Below are 26839 nucleotides of genomic sequence, written 5' to 3'. Positions count from 1 at the left end.
AGTGCAGTGGCACCATCATAGCTCGGTGCAGCCTTGACTTCCTGGGCTCAAGTGATACTCACACCTCAGCCTCCCAAGTAGCTGGGACTACAGGCATTCACCACCAAGTCCAGCTAATTTTCATGTTTTCATAGAGACAGGCTCTCACTGTGTTGCCCAGACTGGTCTCAAACTCCTGGGCTCAAGCACCTGAGAAGATCGATAATATTCTTGATTAGTTGGGTTAAATAAAATATAATAAATATATATTATTTTATTATTATATATTAATATAAAAGAAACCTGTTTCTTTTCAGGTTTTTTTTTTTTTTTTTTTAATGGAGTTTCACTGTGTCACCAAGGCTGGAGTGCAGTGTCATGATTACGGCTCACTGCAGCCTCTGCCTCCCTGGCTCATGCAATCCTCCCACCTTAGCCTCCCGAGTAGCTAGGACTATAGACACGTGCCACCACACCTGGATAAGTTTTTTTGTTTTTTTGTAGAGCTGGGGTTTTGCTATGTTGCCCAGCCTGGTCTCAAGCTCCTTTAATGTGGCTACCATCAAAAAAAGTCCCATCGTCTGTTTGGCTAGTGTTTGAAGCTTTCATTCTATTTCTATGGACAGAAGTGATCTAGGTCAATTCATGTCTTCGTTCTTGGACTTTGGCTTCAAACTGACTGGTGTCATCTTCCAGGCTCTGTCACTAAACCACAATATGACCTGGGTCACACCCATGCCTTGGGTCCCCCACCAGTTCCATTACAGCAGTTTGACAGTGCAGGAGTTCTCGTCTCCATCACCGACAAGCTGGGAGAGACAGCCAGGGCCAGACCACAGGGTAGCAGCTGGAGCCCTGACTGACACTGGAGCCTGCCCCAGCCCTGACACTGAACTTTTGGCAGTGGGTTTTGGCACCTGCACTTTGAGTGATGTGGGTAGGGGAATGGGGTAACTGCAAGTAGTCACAGCAGGTTTGCCTCTCCTGATTCAAAAGCAAGCTGGTCTCTTCCACTGAGGTGTATAGGTTGTAGTCACATCTGAGCACAGGTGAGTCAAGTCCAGGGTGAGGGCTCAGGAAATGTCAGCTCTGAGCACTCCAGAGCTGGACGGAGGGTTTGGGTGGCAAGATATGTTGATTTGCCTCACCATGGTAACCATTGTACCATTGATATGTAGTTCATGACATCATGCTGTAGCTGAGCGTGTGGTGGAACATGCCTGTAGTCCCAGCTACTCGGGAGGCTGAGGTGGAAGGAGCCTGGGATGCGGAAGCTGTAATGAGGCGAGATCATGCACTGCACTCCAGCCTGGGCAACAAAGAGAGCCTGGCTCAAAAAAATAATAATAATAATAATAATAATTAATTAATTAAATAGAACATAACAAAAAACAAAACTACCTCAATTTGAGCATTTTATATAAAAAAAAAAAAATACTAGGCTAGACATGGTGGCTCACGCTGGAATCCCAGCACTTTGGGAGGCTGAGGCCAGCAGATCACTTGAGGCCAGGAGTTTGAGACCACCCTGGCCAACATGGTGAAACCCCATCTCTACAAAACAAACATACAAACAAACAAAAAATAGCCAGGTGTGGTGGCACATGCCCCTATATTCCCGGCTACTCGAGAGGCTGAGGCAGGAGAATCACTTGAACCCGGAAGGCGGAGGTTACAGTAAGCCGAGATCACACCACTGTACTCCAGCCTGGGCAACAGAGTGTGACTCTATCTCAAAGTGGGGGGTGGGGAAGTTGGGTGCTGTGGCTCATGCCTGTAATCCCAGCATTTTGGGAGGCCGAGGCAGGCAGATCACCTGAGGTCAGGAGTTCAAGACCAGCCTAATCAACATGGTGAAACCCCATCTCTACTAAAAATATAAAAATTAGCTGGGTGTGGTGGCACGTGCCTGTAATCCCAGCTACTCAGGAGGCCGAGGCAGAATAATCGCTTGAACCTGGGAGGCAGAGATTGCAGTGAGATGAGACCATGCCTTTGCACCCTAGCTGGGGCGACAAGAGTGAGACTCCATCTAAAAATAAAAAAATAAATAAAACAATAAAAAACTAAAAAAGCCATCATGCTATGAACCTCAAATACACAAAGTAAAACTTATTTCAAAAAAAAAACGAGCAAAGCAGAGCTCTGAGCAGCTTCCTGCCCCAGCATCCCTGGTTCTGCTGCTTTCTTCTTCCCAGACAGCCATGTCACCCGGACCTGCAGCTGAGATGGGGGCCATCTCCCTGGGTTGCTCCTGCAGAGGAGGCCTCTCCTCCCCAGTGGAGTCTTCTACCTGCCGGCTGTTAACTGAGTGTCCAGCTGAGGACAGCATCTCTGCAGTGCATTTCTTGCCCACTGATGTGATGTGTTCATGACTCCCAGCCTCTCTCTCTTTGCTCTGCTGCTAATACAGGGAGGTGCCACAGCCTCTGGGCCCCTGCAGCTGTACCAGCTGATGGTGCTGTTTTGTATTCCTTAATTTGTGCAGCACCAGCTGCGTACAGGCACTGTGTTTGGCACTGGGGCTGTAGTATGACCCAGACAGATGCGTGCCTGCCCTGGCCAGGCTCATGCTCTGCAGATGGGGTCAGAGGTCAACATGCAATAGAGCAAAGGGCAGCAGATGGGGTGTGCAGGCAGGCTGTGGTTTTATACAGGTCGATCAGGGAGGCACCCCAGAGAAGGGAACACAGGCCTGCAGGAAACAAGGTGTGGAGCGTGCAGCAGGAAGGGCAGTCCAGGGGGCAGCGGGGCACAGGCCCGGTATATACGGGCCAGGAAAGAAAGGAAGGTGGCTGTGTGAAGCCACAAGGGGCAGGGGGAGTGGGGAGGTACTGGCTGGGTCTTGCTTCTTGCAACAAAGCATGCTTTGAGCCTGCCCAGGTCCCTGCCACCTGGGGGCCCAATGCCCCGACCTGCTCTGGAGGGACCAGCCCCACCAGCCCTCTGTTCCTTGCAGCTGTGCCATAAGTAACGTGAAGAAGGTGTCGCTGGAACTGGGCGGGAAGTCACCCCTCATCATCTTTGCTGACTGTGACCTCAACAAGGCTGTGCAGATGGTGAGGGCAGGGCCTGGAGGGGATAGGGACAGCAAGTGGGGAAAGGGACCGTGGAGCCCAGGAGGCTCTGTCTCTCATTCCACAGCCACACTCACATGTGTAGCCCTGGTGGAGTCCATGGTGTCACCACAAGCATAGCATGGCAGGCAGCAGGCTTAGTGAAGAAAGACGTGTGCCCTCCAAACATACTCCCCAGGAAGTTTCATAACTGCCAGGATAGCTGAGATCAACTGCCTATAACATATGTGTGTGTGTATATTATATATCAATATGAAATCAGGAAACACACGCCACAGCTCCATCTGTTCTGAAATAAGCATGGCACCCTTTTCTGTCTGATGAGAGGGCAAATCAAATGTGTTGATCTGCTTCACTATGGTAACCATTTTACCATCTATATGTAGTCCATAACTTCATGCTGTAAACCTCAAATATACACAATAAAATATGTATTTTTAAAATAAAAGAGCAAAGCAGAACTCTGAGCACTTGGGCCCAGCCCTGCTCTCTGCCTGCCGGTGGCCGTGGGTGCACGTGCCTGGCTCCACCACTGACCTGCTGGGCAGTCTTGAGCAAGTTACCTAACCTCTCTGGCGTCTGTGCTCCCACCTGTGGGTAGGGACTATGGTGATACCCACCTCCTGGGTGGCTGCAGAATGAATATGTCTGAAGGGCTTAGATTAGTGGCAAGTGCCACATAAGACACATGTGTTGGTCCTTGTTCTTACCATTAGTATTGTTATTGCCTTGGTCCTGTCCTCACTCCTGTGGGAGCAAACCAGTAAGGCCACATTCTGCGAGGTCCCCAAATATGCCCCCGGCCCTAAGTTCCACTGTGCCGTGGAGGACGGCCTGACACCCTAGCATGGGTGTGAAAGGGAGTCCAACCTTATTTGGTAGAGAAACTGAGGGAGGCAAGGGCCTTGTTCACGGGCCCAGGTGAACCCATCAGCCCTGGGATCTAGCCAGGCTTGACCATGGCTCTCCATCCTCCCCTGGGTCTCCCACAGCAGGCGAGTTTGAAAAAGCAGGCTGCCTGCGGCCTCTGAGGGCCTTTGTTGTGAACTCCTGCTGGAAGTTCCCTGGGCCAGGGCTGCCCCACCCCTCACCCACCCACGTCAGGGCTGCCTGCCTGTGTCTCACCCTGTGCCCTGTCACCCGCCACCTGCTCCGTGCTTACACACACGGCTGGCATCTCTCCTATCAGCTCCGACAATGTAGACTCTGAAACAGGAGTCGGCACCTCCTGCGCCACCCCAGCAAGCCCACCCAGGGTGCAGGAGGGTCTCAGGCAGACCAAGGCTCACTCCCACTTGGTCCCCATGCTCTACAGCGTGGATGGCAGCCTTGTCCTCCAGTGGTGGGAGTTGGGGCCTGGTGTCTCTCTGTCACTGCATGGGCCTCAGCGTCTTCACTTCCCACACCGTTACCTCTCACCTCTCCTCTTGAGGTGACTGAGGATTGAGTGCGGCCCACAGGAGGAGGTCAGGACACACAAGGGTGACTCCCTTCCCAATGAGAAAGGGCAGCTGGGCCCTGGCAGAGCGGGGGGCTGGTGTCCCAGAAGGAGCAGTGACCTGGTGTTCTTGTCCATTCTCTGAAGGGGATGAGCTCTGTTTTCTTCAACAAAGGAGAGAACTGCATTGCAGCAGGCCGGCTGTTTGTGGAGGACTCCATTCATGATGAGTTCGTGCGGAGGGTGGTAAGTCCTGCCCCAGGGTCTGCTGGTTCACCGGGACAGCAGCCTGGCTGGAAGGGGTTGGAGGAGGGGAGACAGGGCAGGGGTCAAGTGAGGCTGGGCTCCTCCTAGAGGACACTGCCCACGGGGGTCAGGGAACTCACAGCGGGAACTGTGCTGAGTCTTCACTGGATTTTATTATTTTGCCAAGAAATAGCAGACCTGTAGCTCAAATTGACATCACCAAAAAGGGCCCGTCTTGGGTTGGCTCCCTAGAAGTGGAGCCTGGGGCAAGAATTCGGTGCATGTGGTTTACTCAGAGTGGACTCTTAGGTGAAGCCTGGAAGGAGAAGGGACCGGAGAGGACCAGACAGAATGGAGCAAGGGTCTGGTCTCAGGTCAGCCTGGGTCTGACCATGGACAGGGGCCCTGGAGCACAAATCCCCCTACATAGGCATGCCCCTGGGGCCAAGTGGCCAGGCTGTGGGCCCCTGTGGCAGGTAGGCTTGGCTGTGGGCCGCCAGGAGGGGACAGCATCGGGTTCCGCAGCCACCTTGCATGGCCTCGGGGATCTGGGGGGCACAGGATAGTGTCTTCCACCAGATTTATCCACTCACTCAGCCACACCCGGAAGAGCAGGCTTGATGCTGGCCTCGGACGGATGGGTGGTCCTGAGTCCCCTTGGGAGGTTTGTAATGCCTGGCTTCTTGGTTCCTCGGCAGGTTGGCGTCATTCTCTCCAAGCAGCTCAGATATGGTGGGAAGTAAGGGGCTGTCGGCACCAGCATTACCTTCTCACCACTTGAAGCCAGAGCAGGACATGACTCCTTCCTCACCACCTCTGTTAGAAAACACTGTGGGGTTGTCATGAGCCAGGCCCCAGCCATCCTTCATCCAGGCCATGATACCAGGGGTGGAGCAAGCTGAGGTTGGCTTAGCCTCCACAAAGGGCCCCCCCCACTCTGCCCCCAGTTTGTGGAGAGCAGCATCTGATCCCAGCAGGTAGCGGCAGGGATGCGGGAGAGACAACCAGCAACCTTCACGCATGGTTTCAGACAGATGGTGCCTGAGAAGCCAGGGGAAAAGAGGGCCTGTGAGCGGAGGGGTGAGGGAGGGGTCCCTGGAGGAGAGCTGGTGCTGGACCCAGGGTGGTGGCTCAGAGTCCGGAAGGAGTGGGAAAAGGAAGGACTTTCTGGGAGGGGCTGGAAAAGCTTTTGCCTTGAAACAACCCTCAACACAGAGTGGTTGGAAATGACAGCCCTGCCCTCAGCTCATGATTCTGTGGGCAGCAGTGGCAGTCTAGGCTGGGGTTCGCTGGGGCTCACCTGGGTTTGTCAGAGGTTGCCCAAGCATCTGCAGTGAGGCTCGGGGGCAGCAGGGCAGTAGGCAGCTTCGTGGGACAGCTGTCCTTGCCCTAGGGGCCTGTATTCTGCAGCATGTGCTGGGGCATATTCATGTGGACAGTGGCAGGACTCCTGAGAGTGACAGCACAAGTTGAGAGGCTTCTTGAAATGCACGAAACATTGCTTCCATGCATTTTGCTGCCGAAGCAAGTCACAGGCTGGCCCAGATTTAAGGGGTGAGGAAACGGACTCTACCACGTGGGAGTCACAAGCTCATCTTCCGTAGTTAGGGAGCTGGTCTGCCTGGCCAAGCGAGGCCCATTGCCATGATGAGCCCAGCACAGGAATAGCAGGACCAGGATACAGACCCAGGGACTACTGGAGATAAAGTGGCAGTCATGGGGGGAGTGTGGCTGCGGGGACATAGAGCTGTGCACACAAGGTCCTGTCTGGGGGGTCTTAAGGGAGTCATGAGACTTCCACAGTCGGGTGACTGCAAGGGCCATTGTCCCAGGGCTAATTCTCAGGACAGTCACAATCCCAAATAAAGGAAGTGAGGCCAGTGTTCAGGAGGCTCAGTAGGCTACTTGTCCTTTGTATCCAAGAGAGATTGGGGCACGGTTTGGGTCTCCAGGACAGGAGCAGAGAATGAGGAACAAAAGCAACCGGGCGTGGCTACAGGGTAGAGACAGGACAGTCAGAGGCACTCAGTGGGCCTTGGTGGGAAGGCCAGAGGGGTGTCCCGGGTGCTCGAGTCACACCTGTGTCTGATTAGGGCTGACTGGGGGTGCAGAGTTTGCAAGATGTGAGATGCCCTGGCCTTGGAGGAGGAGGGTCAGCAGACTAGAGCCTTGACCCCTCCCCTCCACTCAATTTCTTTCCCACTTTAGCGCCAGGACTATTGCAGCAGAGCTGGTGTATCCCACCCACCCCACATCCTGGAGTCCCCCAAACAGTTCTTTCAGCTTCTTGATCCATGAGGCTGGTGCAGGACCAGAATCAGATACATGTTGTACTTAGCCCCATCTCCTCAACTAGTCAAATACGCCAGCCTCTCTCCTCACCCACCCTCCTGTGCACCTCCATTCCCAGTCCATCTATTGCTGGGCTCCTGTCTCCTTGGAGACTTCTGTCCCTCTGCGCATAGGAGCCATTTGGGATTTCAGACTGGAAGGTGGATTTAGAGTCAGAATTCGGAAGGCCCTGAGGCTAGAATAGAGTGTGAACTTTCCTCAGGGGTCAGCCGTGAGAGCTGAGTCAGGTGAGGATCATTGTCAGAAACTGCGGCAGCACAAGCCACGCCTGACTTGGAGGACTTTCTGCAGGTACAGGAGGTGCGGAAGATGAAGGTGGGCAACCCACTGGACAGGGACACCGACCACGGGCCACAGAATCACCATGCCCACCTGATGAAGCTGATGGAGTACTGCCAGCGCGGCGTGAAGGAAGGGGCCACACTGGTCTGCGGTGGGAATCAAATCCCTCGGCCAGGTGAGTCAGAGTGTGCCAGGCCCGCTTGGGTCAATTGAGGCAGCAGGCCCCATGGCCTCTGGTTCCCTGTCCAGCTGAACTGGAGACAACTGAAGGCCAGGTACCTGCACAGTCAGGCTGCAGCCCCATCTGGGACCTGGGATGGACTGGGCCTTGGCTATTTGGGCACCAGCCAGACCCGGGAATGGGACGAGCATTATTCAGTGTTGGTTTAGTCAGTATTGAACTGGACTCTGACTTGCCCTTACTGTCACCACAGCCTTGAGAGTCTCTCCCTGATAGATTTCATGAGACTAGATTTTATGATTTTCCTTCTACTTCACTGGCTGTTAACCTCTCAGCCATTGCTCCACCTCTCCCCTCAATGCAGGTGCATCCCTGCCTATCCTTAGCTTGGAGCACCTCTCATGGGGGACAGTTTGCCTGCAGGATCTCTCCCCTGCTCAGACCCTACCAGATACAGGCCTCCAGGCTCCACCCCACCCAGAGCTCCTCACCGCATAGCCAGCAGCACTGGACACTTCCACCTGGATGTTCCCCAGGCCCTTCAAACTCAATGGTCATTGCAATGTCCCAGCCAGAGTTGAGCCCAGACACACACACCTGCTGCTCCAGGACCCTCTGTCTGATCGAGTCATCCAGGCCAGAAGTGCAGCAGCCACAGGGATGGGCTGTTGATGCTACTGCCGAGGGACAGGTGCCATGACTATTTTCCTCACCCCTAGCTCCTTTGTGCCTAGACTGGGCCTTGCATAGAGTAGGTGCTCAATTAATCTGATGGCATGAAGGAGGAAAGGGAAGAAGGAATCCCTGACTCTTCTCTTTCTGTGACCCCCATTTAAATTATTTGCCTGATTCTGTAAAATCTGAGAATTGTCCCACTCTGGACTTCCTCTGCCTCCCTGACCCTTGTACGGGCTCCCTGCATCTTGCCTTGCTCGGTGTCACAGCAGCCTCCCAAGTGGCCTTGTGAGCCTGCTGATCCTTTACTCACACAGTTGCCAGGGTCTGGTGACCTCTCCTCCGTTAAGACCTCGTAGCAGTAACCCACCCTCCTGCAGTGCAAGTTCAGACTCCTTGACCTTACAGCCAGAGTCCTTCATGATCTATGCCTGACTTGCCCTTGACCTGTACTGCAGCCGCATTTCATTCTCTCCAGAGGTTTCTCGTGCTTTCCTGGGCTCCATGCATTTGCTGCTGCTCGACTTAGTGGAGGCTTTTGAGTGTCCCCACCTGGAAAGCTCCTGCTTCTTTAGTTCACAGGACATCCAAACCCAGGCATGCCCATGTCACAGGGTGCCGGGCACCACACACCTCAACATAGCTCTCGTGACCACTGCACTGCTGCTGTCACTGTCCACTTACCCTCTTCCCACTCCTGCTGGACTGCGAGTTCCATGAGGCAGGTGGGGTGGGAGGAGTATCACCAGGGCCCTTGCAGGGCAAGGATGGCTGGGTTCAGGGTTGGTGGGATGGAGGCCCTGTGCCAGGAGCAGGACTAGGGAGCCAGCAAGGGGTAGAGCGGCACCAGGGAACCAGGAATAGTGGGGAGTCATCACCCCGCCCTGGAGGGGGTATGAGAAGGAGTAGAATTCCTACAGCCCAGTGAGGGGCAGAGCACGGGATGGGGCTGCTTTCTGGTGGCCCAAGGACCAGGAGACCAGCTCTCAGGGTCTAGAGGGGATAGGGGAGAGTACAAGGTAGATGGGGAGGGGATGACAGAGGGGTAGTCAGCACGGCTCACATGCCCCGGCAGAAGTGCTGCAAGACTGTGGAGTAAACACAGGCCACATAAACCACTGTATGTGTATATGAGTCACATTTTCACAATTGTAATCAGTGTTAAAATGTCATTTATAAATGTATGAAAAATATTGAATATTTTATTAGTTAAATAACTTTGTAACATTTTTTGAAATTTTCTATTTCTCTAAAAACTACAGTGAGAAAATTCCCGGTCTCTTGATTATTCCTAAGTCAGGCAGGATTGAATTTCAGTGAGGTCAGGCAGGACTGACCTCAGTGCAGCAGGTCTCAGGGCTCTGTCTCTAGAGAAAAGAGAGAGAAAGCATTTCAGTTGTCAGAAGTGCGTCTGCCCTGGCAACCAGGGCCTGTAGGGGTTGCATCCAGGTTTGGGATTAGGTGGTCCCTTCTTGACTGGAGAGCATGAAGTTGGGCCTTGGTAGGGACCCCAGGAGGGCAGAGGGAGGGAGTCCCAGGAGGTCCAGTGTCCAGAGCTCCTCCCCTCTCACCTCCTCCTACTCCATGGGTTGTAGCCACCAGGGTCAGCTGCCTGGGAGGTTTCACCTGCCAAACAATCTAGGAGGTTGTAGATTAGCTGTCACCAGAAAAGCTCCAGTCTTTGCTTTGGCCATGGGTTCTGGCACTAGGGTTGGACTTGGGATCAGGTCTCAGCTCTGTCACCTGCCAACCTGCAGCCCCATTTCCCTCAACAGCACTCCTTTAGAAGCATGGTGAGACCCACATCAAAGAACATGCCAGGTGGGAGAGCCATCTGCAGCATGGCGACACCCATCACTCAGGTGCTACGACCCGGTGCTTATGTTGGGTCATCTGCAGGTGGCTGGTGTGGCCCAGGCCCTGCTGACGGGGAGGCTGGACCATTGGGCACTGTGTCTCCCATGTACAGCGGGTCTCCATCTCTCTTGCAGGGTTCTTCTTTGAGCCAACTGTTTTCACAGATGTGGAAGACCACATGTTCATAGCCAAGGAGGAGTCCTTTGGACCTGTCATGATCATCTCTCGGTTTGCTGATGGGTAGGGAATCCTGCTGATGTCTCAAGGGCCCTGACTCTCTCCCACGTGTTACTGGGGTCTTCGTGTGGGCTTTGGGAGGTAGTCTATGGGCGGTGAGGAGGAGAACTCAGGCAGGGTGCAAGCCATCGACATCTCGCCTGGGCCGCCTGCTGAGTCTCCACACCCCTGAGAAGAGACCTGGGGCTTTGAGTCCCCCCGTGAGCACAGACAGTTCCCTTCCCTGTCCTTGTCCCTTGCTATGTGCTCCGGCATGTTGCTCGCAGCCCACTGGGCTCTGTTCTAAGGTCTGTTACCGTGCACTAAACCACCCCCCACACTGAGTGGCTTGGAATAATCAGAGATTTATTTCACTCATGGTCTAGGTTCAATGAGGCGAACCCATCTCTGCTCCATGCAGTGGTCTGGCCTCAGCTGGGGCGACAGAGTGGCTATCCTCATGCTGCTGGGGGTCTCCCAGGAGGTTTCCTCCGCGTGGCAGCCTCGGGGTTGCCAAGGCACCTGGCCTCGGGGTTGCCAAGGCACCTGGTTCCCCCTCGGAGGCCAGGTGAAAGCCAAAAGGCTCTTTATCATCTGGCTCTTTAGAATCCCAGAGCATCCCTTCCACCACAGCCTATTGATCAAGCAAGTCACCCAGACCAGCCTGGGCTGGAAGGGGAAACTGTACTCCACTCACAGTGGGGCCACGGAGGCCCATGCTGTCACTTCTCAGGCTTACCCCTTGTCTCCATAGCACCTTGAAGCAAACTGCAAAATCGTGCCTCATCCTCACATTTTACTATCCAACTATCAAAAAAACCCTAGAAATTATCGTCATATGTCAATGGCATTAGAATAAGAGACTTCACTGCCACCTAGCCAATAAATATGGTTGTAGTAAGTCTCCAGATCACTGATGTCTGGTGAATGCCCAACCTGCCAAGGGCACATGTGGGTCGTTCTGCATGTGAGGACCCAGTGGCTCCTCTCTGGGCCCCTGCTCCCAGTCTGTGGAATAAAAGGCTCACCCCATGATCCAGGAGCCCCTGTGGTGGCTGCCTGCACATGGGCCCCTGCCCTTCCTCCTGACTCGCAGCCCAGCCCAACCCCATCCTGCCCCGGTGCCACGGCCCGGCACATTTTCTCCTCGGAAGGTCTTATGCAGCTGGGGTATAGAGCAGGCCAGGCTCTCGTCTGCACCTCCCTCACCTCCCTCAGGGAGTTCTTCCTGGACTTTCCCTCCAGGGACGTGGACGCCGTGCTGTCTCGGGCCAATGCCACAGAATTTGGCCTGGCTTCTGGTGTCTTCACCAGGGACATCAACAAGGCCCTGTATGTCAGTGACAAGCTCCAGGCAGGCACTGTGTTTGTCAACACGTACAACAAGACCGATGTGGCCGCTCCCTTCGGAGGATTCAAACAGTCTGGATTTGGCAAAGATCTAGGTAACCTACTCCTGCCTGTGGGGTTGCTTTCATTTATTCATTCAGCAAACATCCGTTCAAAACCACTTAGTGCCAGGTCCTATCCCAGATGCAGGGATGTAGCCTTGAACATGATGGCTATCAGGGCTCACTTCTTACTGGGAGGGAACATGTGACAAGTCCATGAGCAAGATGCTTGCAGAGGGGGGTGGTGCTGGGAAGAAGGCAAGAAGAGTGGCCTGGGGGAGACACTCCGGCCAGGAGGCAGTGGGGGCCTCTCTGGTGTGATGGCACCTGTGCTACCCAGACCTGCATGGCAGGGAGGAGTTGGCCGTGAAGACCCAGGGGCCCGTGTTTCTAGCTGAGGGTTCAGCAGGTCCTTGGGGGAACCAGTTTTGGTCGTGGAGTTGCAGAGAGGCCAGAGTGGTGGGAGTGGGCCAAGGGGGAGCAGGAGGGAGGAGAGGAGGCCTGAGAGGCAGGTAGGGGCCAGACAGAAGGCCCATGGGCCATGGTCAGGGGCTCAGGTTGCGTCCTTAGTGTAAAGAGGAGCCATGAGACCGAATGTACCCCCAGGTGAACACCATGGGTGTTGCGAGTCTCCCAGTAGAGATGAAGTCGCTGAGGCAGCAGCAGGCGGGGTCCCCCAGCACACAGTGCAGGCCCCCCAGTGCTCCGTTCGCTGGGTGGCGTGGAGTTCTGCTCCAGCCCTCTCTCCCTGGGCTGCTTCAAGCCTTGGGCCTCATCCTGCTCTCTCAGCAGTGGGGACTAGACAGGTCTTATGGGCAAGCTTGGCAGAGGTGGCTGGCAAGGTCTGGGGGAGCCGTATGCTGTCTCAGAGTTCCCACCTGTCTCTCCAGGCTCCTGTTCCAGCCCAGAGACCACAGGGAAGGTCATGCTGAGGCTGGGGGTCAAAGGGTGGTCACTGTTTCCAGTTTTCTCTCCTCCCCCTGCCCCCATCTTTCAAGCCCTGCAGAAGCCCCCAAGGGTGCCTGTGAGAGGGGCCCATGTGTGCCCACAGGGCTGGACTCACATGCACATATAGGCTGGACACTCCTGCTTCCTGTGTCCCTGTCTGCCTCCTCTTCCTGCCTTCTCCCAGGGCATCTTCCTGGTGTCCACCATGGGAATCCATGAGGCCCATGGCCACCCAGGGAAGGCTATGGCTGCCAAGTGCCCAGGACGTGATCTGAGCCCCTTATGAATCCTCCCCAAGTTCCCCCAGCTCCCTCCCAACCCTGGTCCCCATGTCCCGCTGAGAGGACCAGCACCCTCCTGGGACAGGCCCACAAGCCACCAAGCCTTCCAAGAGCCCGCCTGGGCAGGCCCAGGACCTCAGAGGGACAGAGCAGTGGCATTTGGGGCAGTGCCACTCCTGGGGCCAGCCAGAGCTGCTGAGGAGCTGTCAGCCCCAGGCTTCACACTTGTCATGGTGTTGAGACGCACCAGCCACATAGCACTGCCAAGGTCTGGGGCCTCAGGGCCCTGCGAGGCATCTCCTTTTTCCAGCCACAGCTTGATGCAGACATAGCTGGGGGCAGCCACGGGAGAAGAGATGGGCCAGTGAGTCCGGGCAGTAACACCAAGTCCTCCACCCCCTTCCGCCTGAAGGGGCTTCCCGCTGTCCAGACAAGGCGGTGGGAGCCGGGGAAGATTCTTAAATGGCTGCCTCAGATTGGCTTTGTATTCTGGGAGTCCTGGCCCACTATCCACTGTCAGGAATAACCTGGTAAGATTCATGACCTCGCTGGGCCTCGACTTCACACCTGGAAGTGGGGTGAGCCAGAGCTGCCCCCACGCGGTTGCTGAGGAATAAGACACTTGCAGCCCTCAGCAGTGGTTCCTGCCTGTGGTGGCAGCTGCTGTGACCTTTGTGGTGTCTTACAGGAGAGGCGGCTCTGAACGAGTACCTGCGGGTCAAGACGGTGACCTTCGAATACTGAAGAAAGGTCTTTGTGAGAAGAAAGTCCCTGCCCCTGCCTGGCGGCTGGGGCCCCTCCCTCTTGAGCCTGGGTGCACAGCACCTCCCACCTGGGGGGCTAGTGGAAGCCCTCCTGCCTGCACCCCATGTCTGCATCTCGGACACCCTCTGTCCAGTCAGAAGCAGCCCTTGGCTGGGTGAGGTGTGCCCCTCCCAGGGAGAATAAAGCTTCTGAAGAGAGACCATCCACACCTCCGTGTCTCTCTGCTCCACCCGTGGGTATTCCTGGGTGGGCCTGGAATTTGCAGTCACCTGGGCATGACGGTGCTGCTTGGCCTGGGAGAGCCAGACACCTGGGGAGAGAGACAGGAGGAAATGGGTGTGGGCCATCTCAGGCCCCAAGGAACAGAAGCTGTGAGTCGGGGTGCAGGAGGTTTTGAGGGTAACCCCTAGGAAACTGGTGGGAAGATGGGGATTGAGCTGGGTGAGCCCTGGACTGGGAGGCAGCTCAAACTCCCTCAGCAGATGAGGACCGGGCCCTCGCCCCTGCTGTCAGCGTGGCCGTGCTCTCAGCTGGTAGCCAGCCCGAGGGCCTGCAGTAGAGGGCCGGGCCCAGCTGGGAATGCCAGGCAGATCTCCTGTCTTCCATCCAACACGGTGTCTCCTGTGTACCTTTCTGGCGTCTCCTTGGCCCAGGGACCTGCCCTATAGCTCTTTCCCGTGCCCTCTCCCTATGGGAGCTTGCGGCCCTCCTCTCTGCACCCTCATCCTATAGGCACCAAACACTGCAACCTGACCTACCTGCTGTCACCTCAGTTTCCCCACATGGAGCTCTCTTCTTGGCATCTCATCTCCCCACCCACCTGGCTCTGTCCCTCTGGGTCCCACAGGCCCACTGCAGGCCCCTCTGTCCCTCCCCACAGGCCCAGGCCACGCTCAGAGCTCTAGGCCCAGCCTCTGCATGTCTGGGAACAACTTCAGGCCTCTCCGTGCAGCATGCTGCCCTTCAGAGGCCTGTGAGCTCCCCGTCTCCTCAGGGATTCCCCACCCTGCTTTCCTTTATGATTCCTGTTCTAGGAAGTATGTGCTTCCATAAAGGCCCGTCCAGACCCCGCCTTTCAAAGGCTGCTGGCATCAATAGTAACAAGCAGTGCCGAGCTCCATACTGGCTAACACTTCTGTCCCTTGAGCACCAGCTCGATGCCAGGCAGGGCTCCAAATCCTCCATGCATGTTTCTCTTGCTGCTCATGATCCCAGGGAGGCAGGAGGTATTTTTATCATCATTTATAAATGAGGAAATGGAGGCAAAGAGACATTTAACAGCCCAAGGTTACATAGCTACTGTGAAATTGTGTTCCCCTTACTTCCCAAATTAGGAAGACGTTGAAGCCCCCTCTGCCTGCAGAGTAACTCACCCCTCCCAGGTGCCGAGTCTCCCAGAATAGGCTTTGGCTGGGGGTGGCCTGGCAGGGGTGGCTGTGCTCCTGGGCACCCACACCCACCATGGGAGAGGCTCTACTCTCCCATGGCCACCACACCCAACTGTGAAGCAGGCCTTGCTGGGGTCAGGTTGAGCTTCTCACAAGGCCTTCCTAGAAGTCCAGGAGAAACCCACCAACTCCCACTCCATGTAGTTCCTCAGAGCCTGAAGCCCAGGCCCAAGCCAGGCCCACAGGGAGTGTCCCCTTCCCTCTTCCCACCTGCCTCCTGCGGCAGGGCCAGCTCAGACCCCAGAGTGCTTCTGGCACGTCCAGCCTCACTTCTTGCTGTCTACAGGCAGGAAAGAATGTGCCTTCACTTCCACTTAAAGCCTTCTGGGCTCTGTTGCTAGCTCAGAATTGGTCTTCTACCGCGATGCTTGGTGCTGGAGATGTCAGCTTCTCAGAGAGAAGCTGTTCCCCTGTCTCTAGCAGTGGGACTTGCCCTAGCACGCACCGCTTATACCGAAACAGATGAGTCCATGTCAACCCCTTCCTGGGTTCCCTTTGTTCTGCCTCAAACACTCCCAGGGCTGGGGTATCCACGGCAGCATCCAAGCACATGCAGCTGTCTCTCATCCCAGTCAGGTCTCTCACACTCCTCCCAACAAGAGGTGGAAGCCTGCCTGGTGTCTCTATAGGGTCAGCCCTGGCTTCCCTGTAAACATCCTTCGTGACAGAAGAGCAGGCAAAGCCTCGAGCACAGGCCCATCCAACTCAAACAGAGCCAGGAAGCGCCTCTCCCCACTCTTCAGACACAGTTTTAGCCAGGGTGCCCACTGCAGTCACGCTAGAGACCTCTGGTGCAAATAGGCAAGACTGGACCCAGCTTTCCAGCTTTCTTCCCCTTCCCATAATTCTTTCTTCCCCTTTCCATAATTCTCCTGAAAGTGTAAGGTAAGGACATAAGATTTCGTTATCCCCCAATTTCCTGCCTTTGTCCCCTTCTTTCTTAAGTCATAATCTCTGCATTTTACCTGGGCACACAGCTGCCCAGAAGAAAGGCTGGATTTTCCTGCATTCTTTGCACTAGGTGTTGTCAAGGAACCAAGTTCTTGTCAACAGGATCCAGGTGCAAATGATCTGTGCGGTTTCCGACATGCACCCTGTAAGGGGGGTCATGCTCTTGCCCTCCTTTTCCTCCCTGGCCTGGCTGAAAGCAGACCCAGTGACACGGCGATGGCCATTGCCCAACCCTGCGAATGTGGGCAGTGCCTGGGCCCGGGGGCGGGGGAGGGGGGCAGTGGGTAGCTGCCCGAGATGGAGGAAGCCGAGCCCAACATCATGGAGGCTCATCTTCCCCAAGGCGATTCACCGCCAGGCTATTCAGTGGGAGATAAGCTTTTATAAACTTTTGTGGCCTTTGAGTACATTTATGTCTCGCCATGTTAACAGAAGCATTTAAGGTGGTTTAGAAGTATAATAAACAAAAATATGCATGAGCGAATGGGGGCTGAGAGCAAAGTGGTGGTGAGTCAAACTCAGAGTGTGGTCCGTATCCAGACTCCAGGCTGCAAGACTGCATACCCTTCTAAGCTGGGCCACAATTCAGCTCAGAGCTTTCTGGCTGCCAGGAGTGCAAGGACACCTGACTGGTGACCTAATTCATGGTGTCCAGATGCCAGAAACAAATTAGTGTTCTGGAGGATAACTGCTCGTCATAGAGATAGTAATCCATCTCATGAATCCTCCTTAAAAATGTTTTATAGGCGGGGCACGGTGGCTCATGTCTGTAATCCCAACACTTTGGGAGGCCGAGGCTGGCGGATCATGAGGTCAGGAGATTGAGACCATCCTGACTAACATGGTGAAACTCCGTCTCTACTAAAAACACAAAAAATTAGCCGGGTGTGTGGTGGGCTCCTGTAATCCCAGCTGCTCGGGAGGCTGAGGCGGGAGAATGGCATGACCCAGGGAGGTGGAGCTTGCAGTGACCTGAGATTGCGCCACTGCACTCCAGCCTGGGCGACAGAGCGAGACTCCGTCTCAAAAAAAAAAAAAAAAAAAAAAAAAAGAAAAGTTTTATAATGTAATGACTGCTGTCTTATGTGACTTCAACCTAGGGTGGCAAGTTGCACACAGCTGTTTCTTATGACCTTCCCCAGTGTGACTGAACGCACATTAAACCCCACCACTACCAGCAGCTCACCAGGGCAGGGAGTGTGTGCATGGGGGGCAGCACGCTAGATCCAGGGCTCTAGTGCTCTGCTGATCTGACTTCATCCAACTGGGATAGGGTGAGGAGGAAGTGGAATTCACCAGAAGTCTTTCCACAGAGAGCTTTGCATTTACCTAGACCATTCTGATGTGGTGAAGCTGGGACGGTGGGACATTCAGAATCAAAGGCTGGCCACAGACTTGCTCTAGGTAATAAAGAGAAGGAGAATCCTAAGGGAGGTGGAAAAGAGAGGAGGTGGGACCCAGCAAGGCTGGTGCTGGAGGGAGGGAGGGGGAGTAGGACCCTCCGTGGCAGAGTGGAGACCTGTCTTTGGGGAGAATATGGGACTGTGTGATGGAAACTCCCTTCCTTTTCTCCCCTCCAAAATCAGCAGTTCCTCTTTGTTCCCTGTTCTTTGTGGGAATGGCCCCTTTTGGGCAAGCTCAAAGAGGAGCTGATTTCTGTAGCTCCAAAGACACAAACAGGAGCAGACTGCAGAGCAAAGCCCGCCACATCTGGTTGGACTGCACATCCATTAGGCATCCTCCACAAAGGCTGCTTCTCCCTCTGCCAACACACAGTGGACATGTGTAGAACCAAGAAATTAATCCTTGGTGTCATACGCTTCTGAGAGCTCAGGGCTGTGTTGATGGCTGCAGTGACAGACTCTGGGCATCAGTTATAATGCAGTTACAAAGTTTTGGAGCAACCAAAACAGCAAACAGTAGAGGAAGAGTTAAAACAATGATTCCCAATCTTAACTACCCCAATCTCTTCATTCTATCTTCTTTATTTAGACAGTCTCTGTCACTCAGATTGGACTGCGGTGGTGCAATCTCAGCACACTGCACCCTCCCTCTCCCGGGTTCAAGCGATTCTCCTGCCTCAGCCTCCCGAGTAGGTGGGACTACAGGTGTGCGCCACCACGCCTGGCTAATTTTGTATTTGTAGTAGAGATGGGGTTCACCATGTTGGCCAGGCTGTTCTCAAACTCCTGACCTCAAGTGATCCACCCGCCTTGGCCACCCAAAATGCTGGGATTATGGGCGTGAGCCACCACACCTGGCCTCATTCTACCCTCTTTAAATCCTCTAATGAAATTCACAGATCATATTACCAACACATTATCTAAATGATATTACTTTAATATAAATGAGAAATAAAGAACAGAAATTTTAAAATAAGATAATTCATGCTTCACCAGGTAGATGGTGGGAAAGTTCCAGTTGCTGTCAGGCTCTGGAGCACCAGCTTGAATTCAGATTTTATTCACAGGAAGCTCAGAACCTAGGATTCAATTGCAAAGTAGCTGAGGGCTAATCAGGGGTGTCTTGGGCTGCCAGTGTGCCTTCTGCACTGCCACATGGTCACAAAAGGCTCCCAGCATGGACTTAAAAAATATTGTGAGAAAACATACTTAACATAAAATTTGGCCAGGCACAGTGGCTCATGTCTGTCATCTTGGCACTTTGGGAGTCCGAGGTGGGTGGATTGCTTTGAGCTCAGGAGTTGGAGCAACATGGCAAAACCTTGTCTCTACAAAAAAACAAACAAACAAACAAAAAAGCCAGGTCATGTCCATCACTCCTGGAGCAGCTATCAGCAGAAGGCAGGGCTTGGCCAGCCCACCACTGGGGCCTGTTCCCAGAGGGCCACCTGCCAGCAGTGGAGGGGAAAATGGAGGCCAGCCCTGGGCTAAGGCTGCTGCCACCAACCTAGAATCCATTTGGGGAAGATGGAGACTGAATGGGAACACCAGGTGGGCACTGTGGTGGCAGAGTGACAGTGAGAAACTGGAACAGATATGAGGAAATGTGTGGGCAGGGCCAGGCCTGCTTGGATGCCCATGTCAAGCTCACAGTCAAGCCCTCCCTGTTCCTCAAACCTCCCCCGTGGTCAATCTGTGAGCCTGGAATCATTCCTTCCTTTGAGATTTGTCCCATCAGGGTTTTAGTAACCACAATAAACACAACAGCAGGAAACACTATTGAGCTCATTACATGTGAAGCACCATGCTGAGGGCTCTACATGGATCACCTCATGTAATCCTCAAGCCTATGAGGGAGGTGCTGATACTGTCTCAATTTTACAGATGAGAAGACTGAGTCTTAATGACTTCCTCAAGGTCAGCTTGCTTTGAAAACAGTAATCCTCTGTTATGGCAGCTCATTACAAAATACCATGGCCCAGGGGTTTAAACAATACACTTATCTTCTCACAGTTCTGGAGCCTGGAAGTCTGAGGTTAAGGTGACAGCAGGATTGTGTCTGATGAGGTCTCTCTCCCTGTCTTGCAGATGGTAACCTTCTTGCTGGTGTACTTGTGGAGAGGGAGCTCTCCCCTGCCTCCTTCCCATCTCCTCTAAGGACTCCAGTCCTATTAGATTAGAGCCCCACCTAATAACCTCACTGAATCTTTACTATCTCCTGATAAGCCCTATCTCCACATAGAGTCACATTGGGGGCTAGCGATTCAACATATGAATTCGCAGGGACCCAATTCAATCCTAATAGCTGCTAACATTGTATGAGACTTTATTATTTACCAATATATTTTATGTCTATCCTATCTTTAGTTTCCATTGAAAACTGCAGTTCCACCATAGCAGCTCTTTGCCAAGCTACTCACTGCCTAGACTCCAGACAGGCCTCTGGATTCCTGAACTAGCAATTGCAAGTGCCTCTATGAAAGGGAGAGACAGAGGGGCATGAACTAGTCTACAGGAACTGGTACACACTGCCTGCCACTTACCAAGGTCCCAAGAAATGAATCCTGTGCCCTGGTGTGGTGACTGCCCTTTGGAGCTTGGCTGCAATGCTTGGTTGCCCCCTTTTCTAGAATGCTCCCATTTTCCCTGTGCTTTCTCCATGGCTGAGGCCAGTTGTTGGTTGCTGTTTGTCATTATACTCTGCCAGTTTATTTTTCATGCATTAGAGTTAAGAACAAAATAGTGTCTTGCACCCATGACTCTATGAAAACCAGACAGGCCCACCTCAAAATTTATAGAGCCCAGGGCAAAAGTACAAGTGAGGGTCCACAAACCATATATCTAAATATTTAATGATTATTGTAAGCCAAAAATAAAATTTTAAGTCCCCCAACTAACTGAATGTGTTACAGGTAGTTAGGCATAAGCAGGGCAGGCTAGGGCTCCCCCTTAATCCACTGAAAATGTTGGGTGATGGTTCGGCAATTACTGAATTGCCTCTCTAAGAATGATAATTCCACAGGCCATGGAGAGGCTATTTCCTGATGGCCCACACCTGTTAACAGCAAAATGTTAATTGAATGCAGGCCCCAGGGAGAAGCAACTTCCTGGGCATGCATGTTAAGAGGCAAAACATGGTGAAGTATGATCTTCCGGGGGCACACTCCACTGGAAAAAGGAAGAAAGCCTCAGATGGGCCTGCGTATAACTCCCTAAACACACCATGCATGCTCAATTCTAAAGGGTAAGGAACACTGGGCATGAAGAAAACCCACCCTCAGGGAGGAATCATGGCAAAGAAGCGAGCTTATAAAAGTCCTAGGATCATGGTTAAACATGACCTTCTCCCTTTAACCTTCACCTGCTTGCTTGGGTCTCTTCCAAGCACACCTTCCTTTCATTCCTGTTCTAAGACTTTTTAAATAAACTTCCATTCCTGCTCTGGAACTTGCCTCAGTCTCTTTTTCTGCTCTATGCCCCTCAGTTGCTGTGGACCGGCAAAATTTGCTGCCAGTAACTCAGGGTAACTCAGATCTCTTTCACGGGTCACAAATGGACCCCTCCTCTTGACCAAGGACCTGAAATGAACCTGAAAAAGTAGTTCAGGCCATGATGGGAAGGAGGAGAGTTGGATGTGCCTCATTATACACCCCTCTGTTTGGATTCAGGCACAGCTGACCAACATTAACATCAACACAGAGACCTTCAGACTGACAGAGCAGACTCTTTGTAGCAATAAGATACCAACATGACAGATAGCAGGCTGTAAAATAAATCAAAGTATTTTACCCCCAAATGTATTTCTTTGACATATTTTGAAGTGGCCCTGCAAAGCTGTCTATTGTGGGGAAAATCTACATTCTGTAGAGAATCCTCTTCCCTTTCCAGGTCTTTTTCCTGATCCAGGAGAAAATTAACTAAGAGTCTGACACCTTTTTAAGTCTGGTAAGAAACATTTACAATCTATTCTCTCTGAAGCCTGCTACCTGGAGGCTTCATCTGCATAAGAAAAACCTAGGCCTCCATAACCCCTATCTTCTTAACCTACACATTCCCTTCTGTTGATTCTAGGTCTTCAGATAAACTTTTTCAACCAATTGCCAGTCAGGACATCTTTGAATTCACCTGTGATCTGGAAGCCTCTCCACCCCAACCCCTCCTGACCACTTCAAGTTGTCCCTCCTTTCTGGACCTGACCAATGTAAATCTTACATGTGTTATCTTCTGTTTCCCTAAAATGTCTAAAACCAAGCTGTAGCCAGACCACCTTAGGCACACATTCTCAGGACCTCCTGAGGCTGTGTCATGAGCATGTCTTTAACCTTGGCAAAATAAGCTTCTGATTGAGACCTGTCTCAGATACTTTTTGGTCTACATTATAAACAAAACCAGACAAAGCCAGACAACTGTAAAATGGAATCTATCTTCTGGCCTTGACAAATGTATAGAGATCTGTGAGGCCAAGTTCAAATGTAGACTTCTTGGACTCCTTGGAGTTCCATGTGGCCCTGTGAGAAAAGACAGCAATGCCCCAACCTGCTTTTGTGGGCGTGTGCTGATCTGGGCACACATCCTAGAAGGGGGATTGGAGCCACTGGAGCTCTCAGGTCCTAGGCAGCTGGAGTACCATGCAAAGGCTCCCAGTGGACATGGCCCTTCACTCCATGACAAGCAGGGGATAAGGGCCGGAAGAGGGCATCTTTGTACCCGTTATTGAGTTGGAGAGTTTGACCTTGACCTAATTTTATCCCTCAAAATTGGCCCTTACAATCTCACATGCCCAACTTTTCCTCAATAGCCACTAGGCCTAGTGGGAGGGTGCTTCTATAGTTTTAGCAGCAGAGCATTTGCAGTGAAACAGGTCTGGGCCCAGTGGGATGCTAAACGAGGGACTCATCTCTGGTCTACAGAATACCATGATTTTGGTTTCCTTGGAAGTAAAACAAGAAGAGAGAAGTAACATTTATAGTTTGACAATTATAAGAGTAATTTGTGTGTCAGAACCGAAAAAGGAGCCTATTCAATTAGGGCACCAACTAAAAACATAAAGAAAATTATAACCTGGTACTCTCAATAGGATTATTGTAGCCAAGAAATAATTCATGATTTAATCTACACTTTAAAAAACAAAAGTTAGGGTCAAAATCTACTACCAAGTGTTACATTTTTCCTTTAAAACCATTTTTTACTCCCTTCTTTTCTACTAAAGAGAAATTATAGTAAGACCAATTTCTGTGTAAAATAAGTTCTAGGCTTATTATACTTGTCCTGATTATTTGCATAAAATCCAGCAAAAATGGATTAGCCATATAGGCTCCTTTTAAGTTGGCTTTGCTGGAACTTTACCTAAAATATACTATTTTAGTTAAATTCTTGGTAAATTAACCAGTGTCTCTAATTGTTCTGTTTTAAAAGACTTTTATTGAACTTACACAAATAACTATATTGTCATAAAACCACAATCTGGATTTTGGAGAACCCAGAGAGAAAGGTACATTTGTTTAAAAACATACTTCACTCAAATAAAAAAAAGAGAAAAGATTTTCTTGACCTTCTTTAACTAGAGCAGCATCTTTCAAATGAGACATCTGTTTACCTTGGAAATACCATTCACAAGCCAAGCAGCTCATGAGAGCTGTCTATCAGGCACTGTGGAACCCAGCAACTCCCCCCAGAGTTAGAATTAGTCCTAGGAAAGGGCTCCCTGTTTATCAGTATCTCCTCCTTATATTTCCAGGTAGCAAGATTCTATGTAAACCATTTTAATTTTATTATGGAACTCTTTGGGGCATCACATTGTTTCCATTAACATAGGGATAGCTTCAATTAACATTCCAGATTAAGGCAATTCTCTAGTTTAGTCATTGTCATTGGGAAGTACTCAGTCTTTTGCCATCAGCCCCAGTAAATGTTCCACAAAGGATATGAAGTGGAGAATTTGTCCTGACTAGTATTCCAGCTTCTACCCTATAGCATGTGGGTTTAGGCAACCTTACCAGTTCCCATTTAGTGTGTCCAATTTCTCAAAAGAGCAGATTTACATGCCCTTAGTTTTATAGTACTAGAAAGGGGAAACATCCCCCAGTCAAATGCAGTACCCATTTTCATAAGACATTTAGGTAAAAGGTGTTACAACTACTTTACATAAGGTTTGTTTAAACATTTTACATTTCATTATTTTATTAACCTATACGTTTATTTTATTAACCTGTATATTTAACCTGTCCTGGTCCCAGGAACCTTTTTCTATCCCCAGACCATAAGGTCTGGGTTCCTAGCGGCAAGCTGCATCTGCAAAACTCATGAGGGATAGCAAATTTGATAAGCCTTCTCAAGCAGTCGTTATGATTCTGTGGGAGGGGCATCCATGTAAAAGGGAGCCCCTCAACCCCTAAATTTACCATGACTTGGGTAATAGGCATATTTGGTGGGAGGATATACCAGTTATCCTAAATCCAGTTATATGGCTTGCATATGAAGCATATTAACTGCTTCATCTGAGGTGCTTGTTTCACTTGGTATCTTATACAGAGAGTTGGGCAGTCCCCTTCTCAGGGCAAACAGACATTATGGTGGCATTTATCTGGTCCACTAGACTAATTGTTCTCTCAGGAATGACCTCTTGTGCATTTGGATCATATATATTCATTAGTGATTGTTCAACAGTGAGCTGTGGGGTGCTGCATCAACCCAAACAAGCTCTTAATTTCTGTAGCATTTAAAATTAAGGATTTTTTCCTTAAAGTGGTTATTTTTACTATCCACTATAGTACAGTTTTTTTTAACAAGCTGATGATACAAATCTACAAAATAAAACAATTTCTTTATATTATACCCTCTGGTTTTAAATAGTTTTGTCCTTCCCCCACATTGACTATCTTTTTGGTACCCACAGGTCTGAGTTAACTTTTGTTGCTCTGGCTTAATTGTTCTATTTAGCTTTATCTGTATATATATTTTTCTTCATTCTAAAGCAACTCTTAAGTAGTTTTTTTTAATTAGAGAAGAAAAACCTACTTTCCTTTTTTAGCAAAATCAACATCATTGTGTTTTACAAACTTCACCAAAACGTATTTTATACTTCTATTTTAACTTTTAGTAACTCAAATTTTCCAGTGATAAAAACTGAGGTTTTAACATGACTTTAAGATTTTAAATTACTAGAGAGAGTTTTTAGATTAAATTTGCTAAATTAATTTTACCAAAGATTACCAAGATCATGTGAATTAACAGTCATCTGAGCTAGCATCTACCAATCTGATAAGCACTTACATTTTTAAAGTTACTAGGTTAGAGCTCTTTCATGTAGTTTGATAGTGAAGTATCACTTCCACATGACACATATAAAGATAAAGATATAACAGGCATGCAGAATTAAAAGGTCTACAAGATCTAATTTTATTGGCCTGTTTTCAAGAAAAGTTATCTCCCTTCAGATAATTTTGTTAATTATCCTATAACTATTATGAAGTTACAGGAACCAACAAAAGGTGAAGGAGAGATCTATTATCCAAGGTCTTTTCAAAAGAGAAAGAGCTGAACTTGTGAGATATCAATCTGCAGAATGTCAAAGAGACAGAGTTTATAAATTAAAAACATTACCTTAAAAAGAAGTCAATATTTGTAATAAAATATTGTTTTAGCCAATTATTTAGTTTTGTATTACTGTATTTTTTAAATATCAAAGACCCATCTCTAGAAGGACCACTATAATTTCTTCTTAATCATAGCCAACTGAATTATACAATTTTTTTAAACAAATCCCTTTTTACTAACCTTCTTACAACTTATATAAACCATTCACAACATGCTTAAATTTTCTGTTCTGTCCTAAATATCTCTCTTTCTTGAACAACTTAGTCATTTTATTTTAGGACACAAATGCACTACACAAGATTCTTTCTTACATAAGATCACTTTCCTTTTTGCCTTCTTTACCAAAAATTACCTCTTTATGTCTTATCTTTCTCTACATCTCTTATTTCCTAGTTCCTTTTACCTTGTTTTATACATAACCTTTAAATAAACTAAATTAGAAAAAGATATCTACTGTTTAAAAAAAAGTTTTCCTGTAATTTTAAATTGGAAATTGCCCAGATACTTAACATTTATTAATAACCTGAGGTCCTAAATTATATGACAAGTTTGTTTACAAACACTTATTCCATTACCATTACCTGATTAATTTATTTGTTTACCTGGATTATTAACAAAACTGTGACAGTCATTATTTAAGTTATTTCCCTGTTAACCATTTTTATAGCTGTGAATTTCAGGTGTTTACTTCAATAATGAACTTATGATTAAATATAACAGTATTTTTACCAATAACTCAAGATTTAGCTGTTTCCGTTAAACCAACAATATTCCATGCCTTATTTATCAAAAATTATACAAGCAAAGATCATTCTGTCTTGGGCTGGGTTTTACAGTTTCATAACCCTATGGCTAATCTTATACTATTCTGAAGGAATAAGCATGAAGCCACTTGATCAATAAATGCAAACAAAAATACTAACAATTCTTAGAACATTTCTGATTTTTTTACCAATGATTTTAAAGACAGCTTATTTATTAAGTATTTTACTTATCATGTGAACTTAAAAGCATTTGATTAGCATTTTTTGATAAAGTGTTTAAGTGCTTTTGTTTTTACTTAAACTAATTAGAGCTCTTTTCCATATTTTTAGTAGTGAAACATTGTGTACACAACACATAAACACATAGCATATTAGGCATGGCAATAGAAGTACATCTTATACATTTGTAAGACCTCTTTTTTCCTTAGACTTTTTTTTTTTTTTTAATTTTTTTTTTTTTTTTTAAAGACAGAGTCTCAGTCTGTCGCCCAGGCTGGAGTGCAGTGGCATAATCTCAGCTCACTGCAAGCTCCGTCTCCTGGGTTCATGCCATTCTCTTGGCTCAGCCTCCCAAGTAGCTGGGACTACTGGTGCCCGCCACCTCACCCGGCTAATTTTTTGTATCTTTAGTAGAGATGGGGTTTCACCGTGTTAGCCAGGATGATCTCCATCTCCTAAGCTTGTGATCCGCCCGCCTTGGCCTCCCAAAGTGTTGGGATTACAGGTGTGAGCCACCGCACCCAGCTTTCCTGAGACTTTTAAATTCGTGATAGCCTGTTTCATCACCCTATGCAGTTGTCAGCTAAATAGTCCTACATTTGCATATTAAAGGAAAGAACTGTTAGGTGAAAAACAGATAGCAAAATTTGCATCTCAAAGTACCAAGAGACAGTCTGGTGTGCTGGAGGGAAATTAAAATGGATTTAATCTGCCAATTAAACAAAATTATAGAAGTCTATTATAAAATCCTTTTAAATACACACACACAC

At 49.8% G+C, this 26839-nt stretch overlaps 1 protein-coding gene across 6 annotated transcripts in view; it reads left to right on the top strand.

Annotated features, from left to right (window-relative positions):
* Window positions 1-13892, top strand: part of ALDH1L1 (aldehyde dehydrogenase 1 family member L1) — an 87977-nt gene extending 74085 nt beyond the window's left edge. For 3 of the 6 annotated variants that reach the window (XM_017869873.1, XM_017869875.1, XM_017869876.1), the window contains 5 exons: window positions 2939-3038; window positions 4642-4740; window positions 7384-7549; window positions 10222-10327; window positions 11549-11935. In XM_017869873.1, coding sequence (XP_017725362.1) covers window positions 2939-3038; window positions 4642-4740; window positions 7384-7549; window positions 10222-10327; window positions 11549-11903 — 826 coding nt within the window. In that variant the 3' untranslated portion in view covers window positions 11904-11935. Of the gene's footprint in view, window positions 1-2938; window positions 3039-4641; window positions 4741-7383; window positions 7550-10221; window positions 10328-11548; window positions 11937-13611 lie in introns of those variants that run through there. The other 3 variants (XM_017869877.1, XM_017869878.1, XM_017869872.1) reach the window with 2 other exon arrangements.
* The last annotated feature ends 12947 nt before the right edge of the window (window positions 13893-26839 follow it).

This window comes from Rhinopithecus bieti, unplaced genomic scaffold (assembly GCF_001698545.2).
Source record: "Rhinopithecus bieti isolate Rb0 unplaced genomic scaffold, ASM169854v2 scaffold_5333, whole genome shotgun sequence".
Classification (NCBI taxonomy): Eukaryota; Metazoa; Chordata; class Mammalia; order Primates; family Cercopithecidae; genus Rhinopithecus; species Rhinopithecus bieti.
Note: the sequence above shows the minus strand (reverse complement) of the source record. Positions and strands in the feature narration are given on the sequence as shown.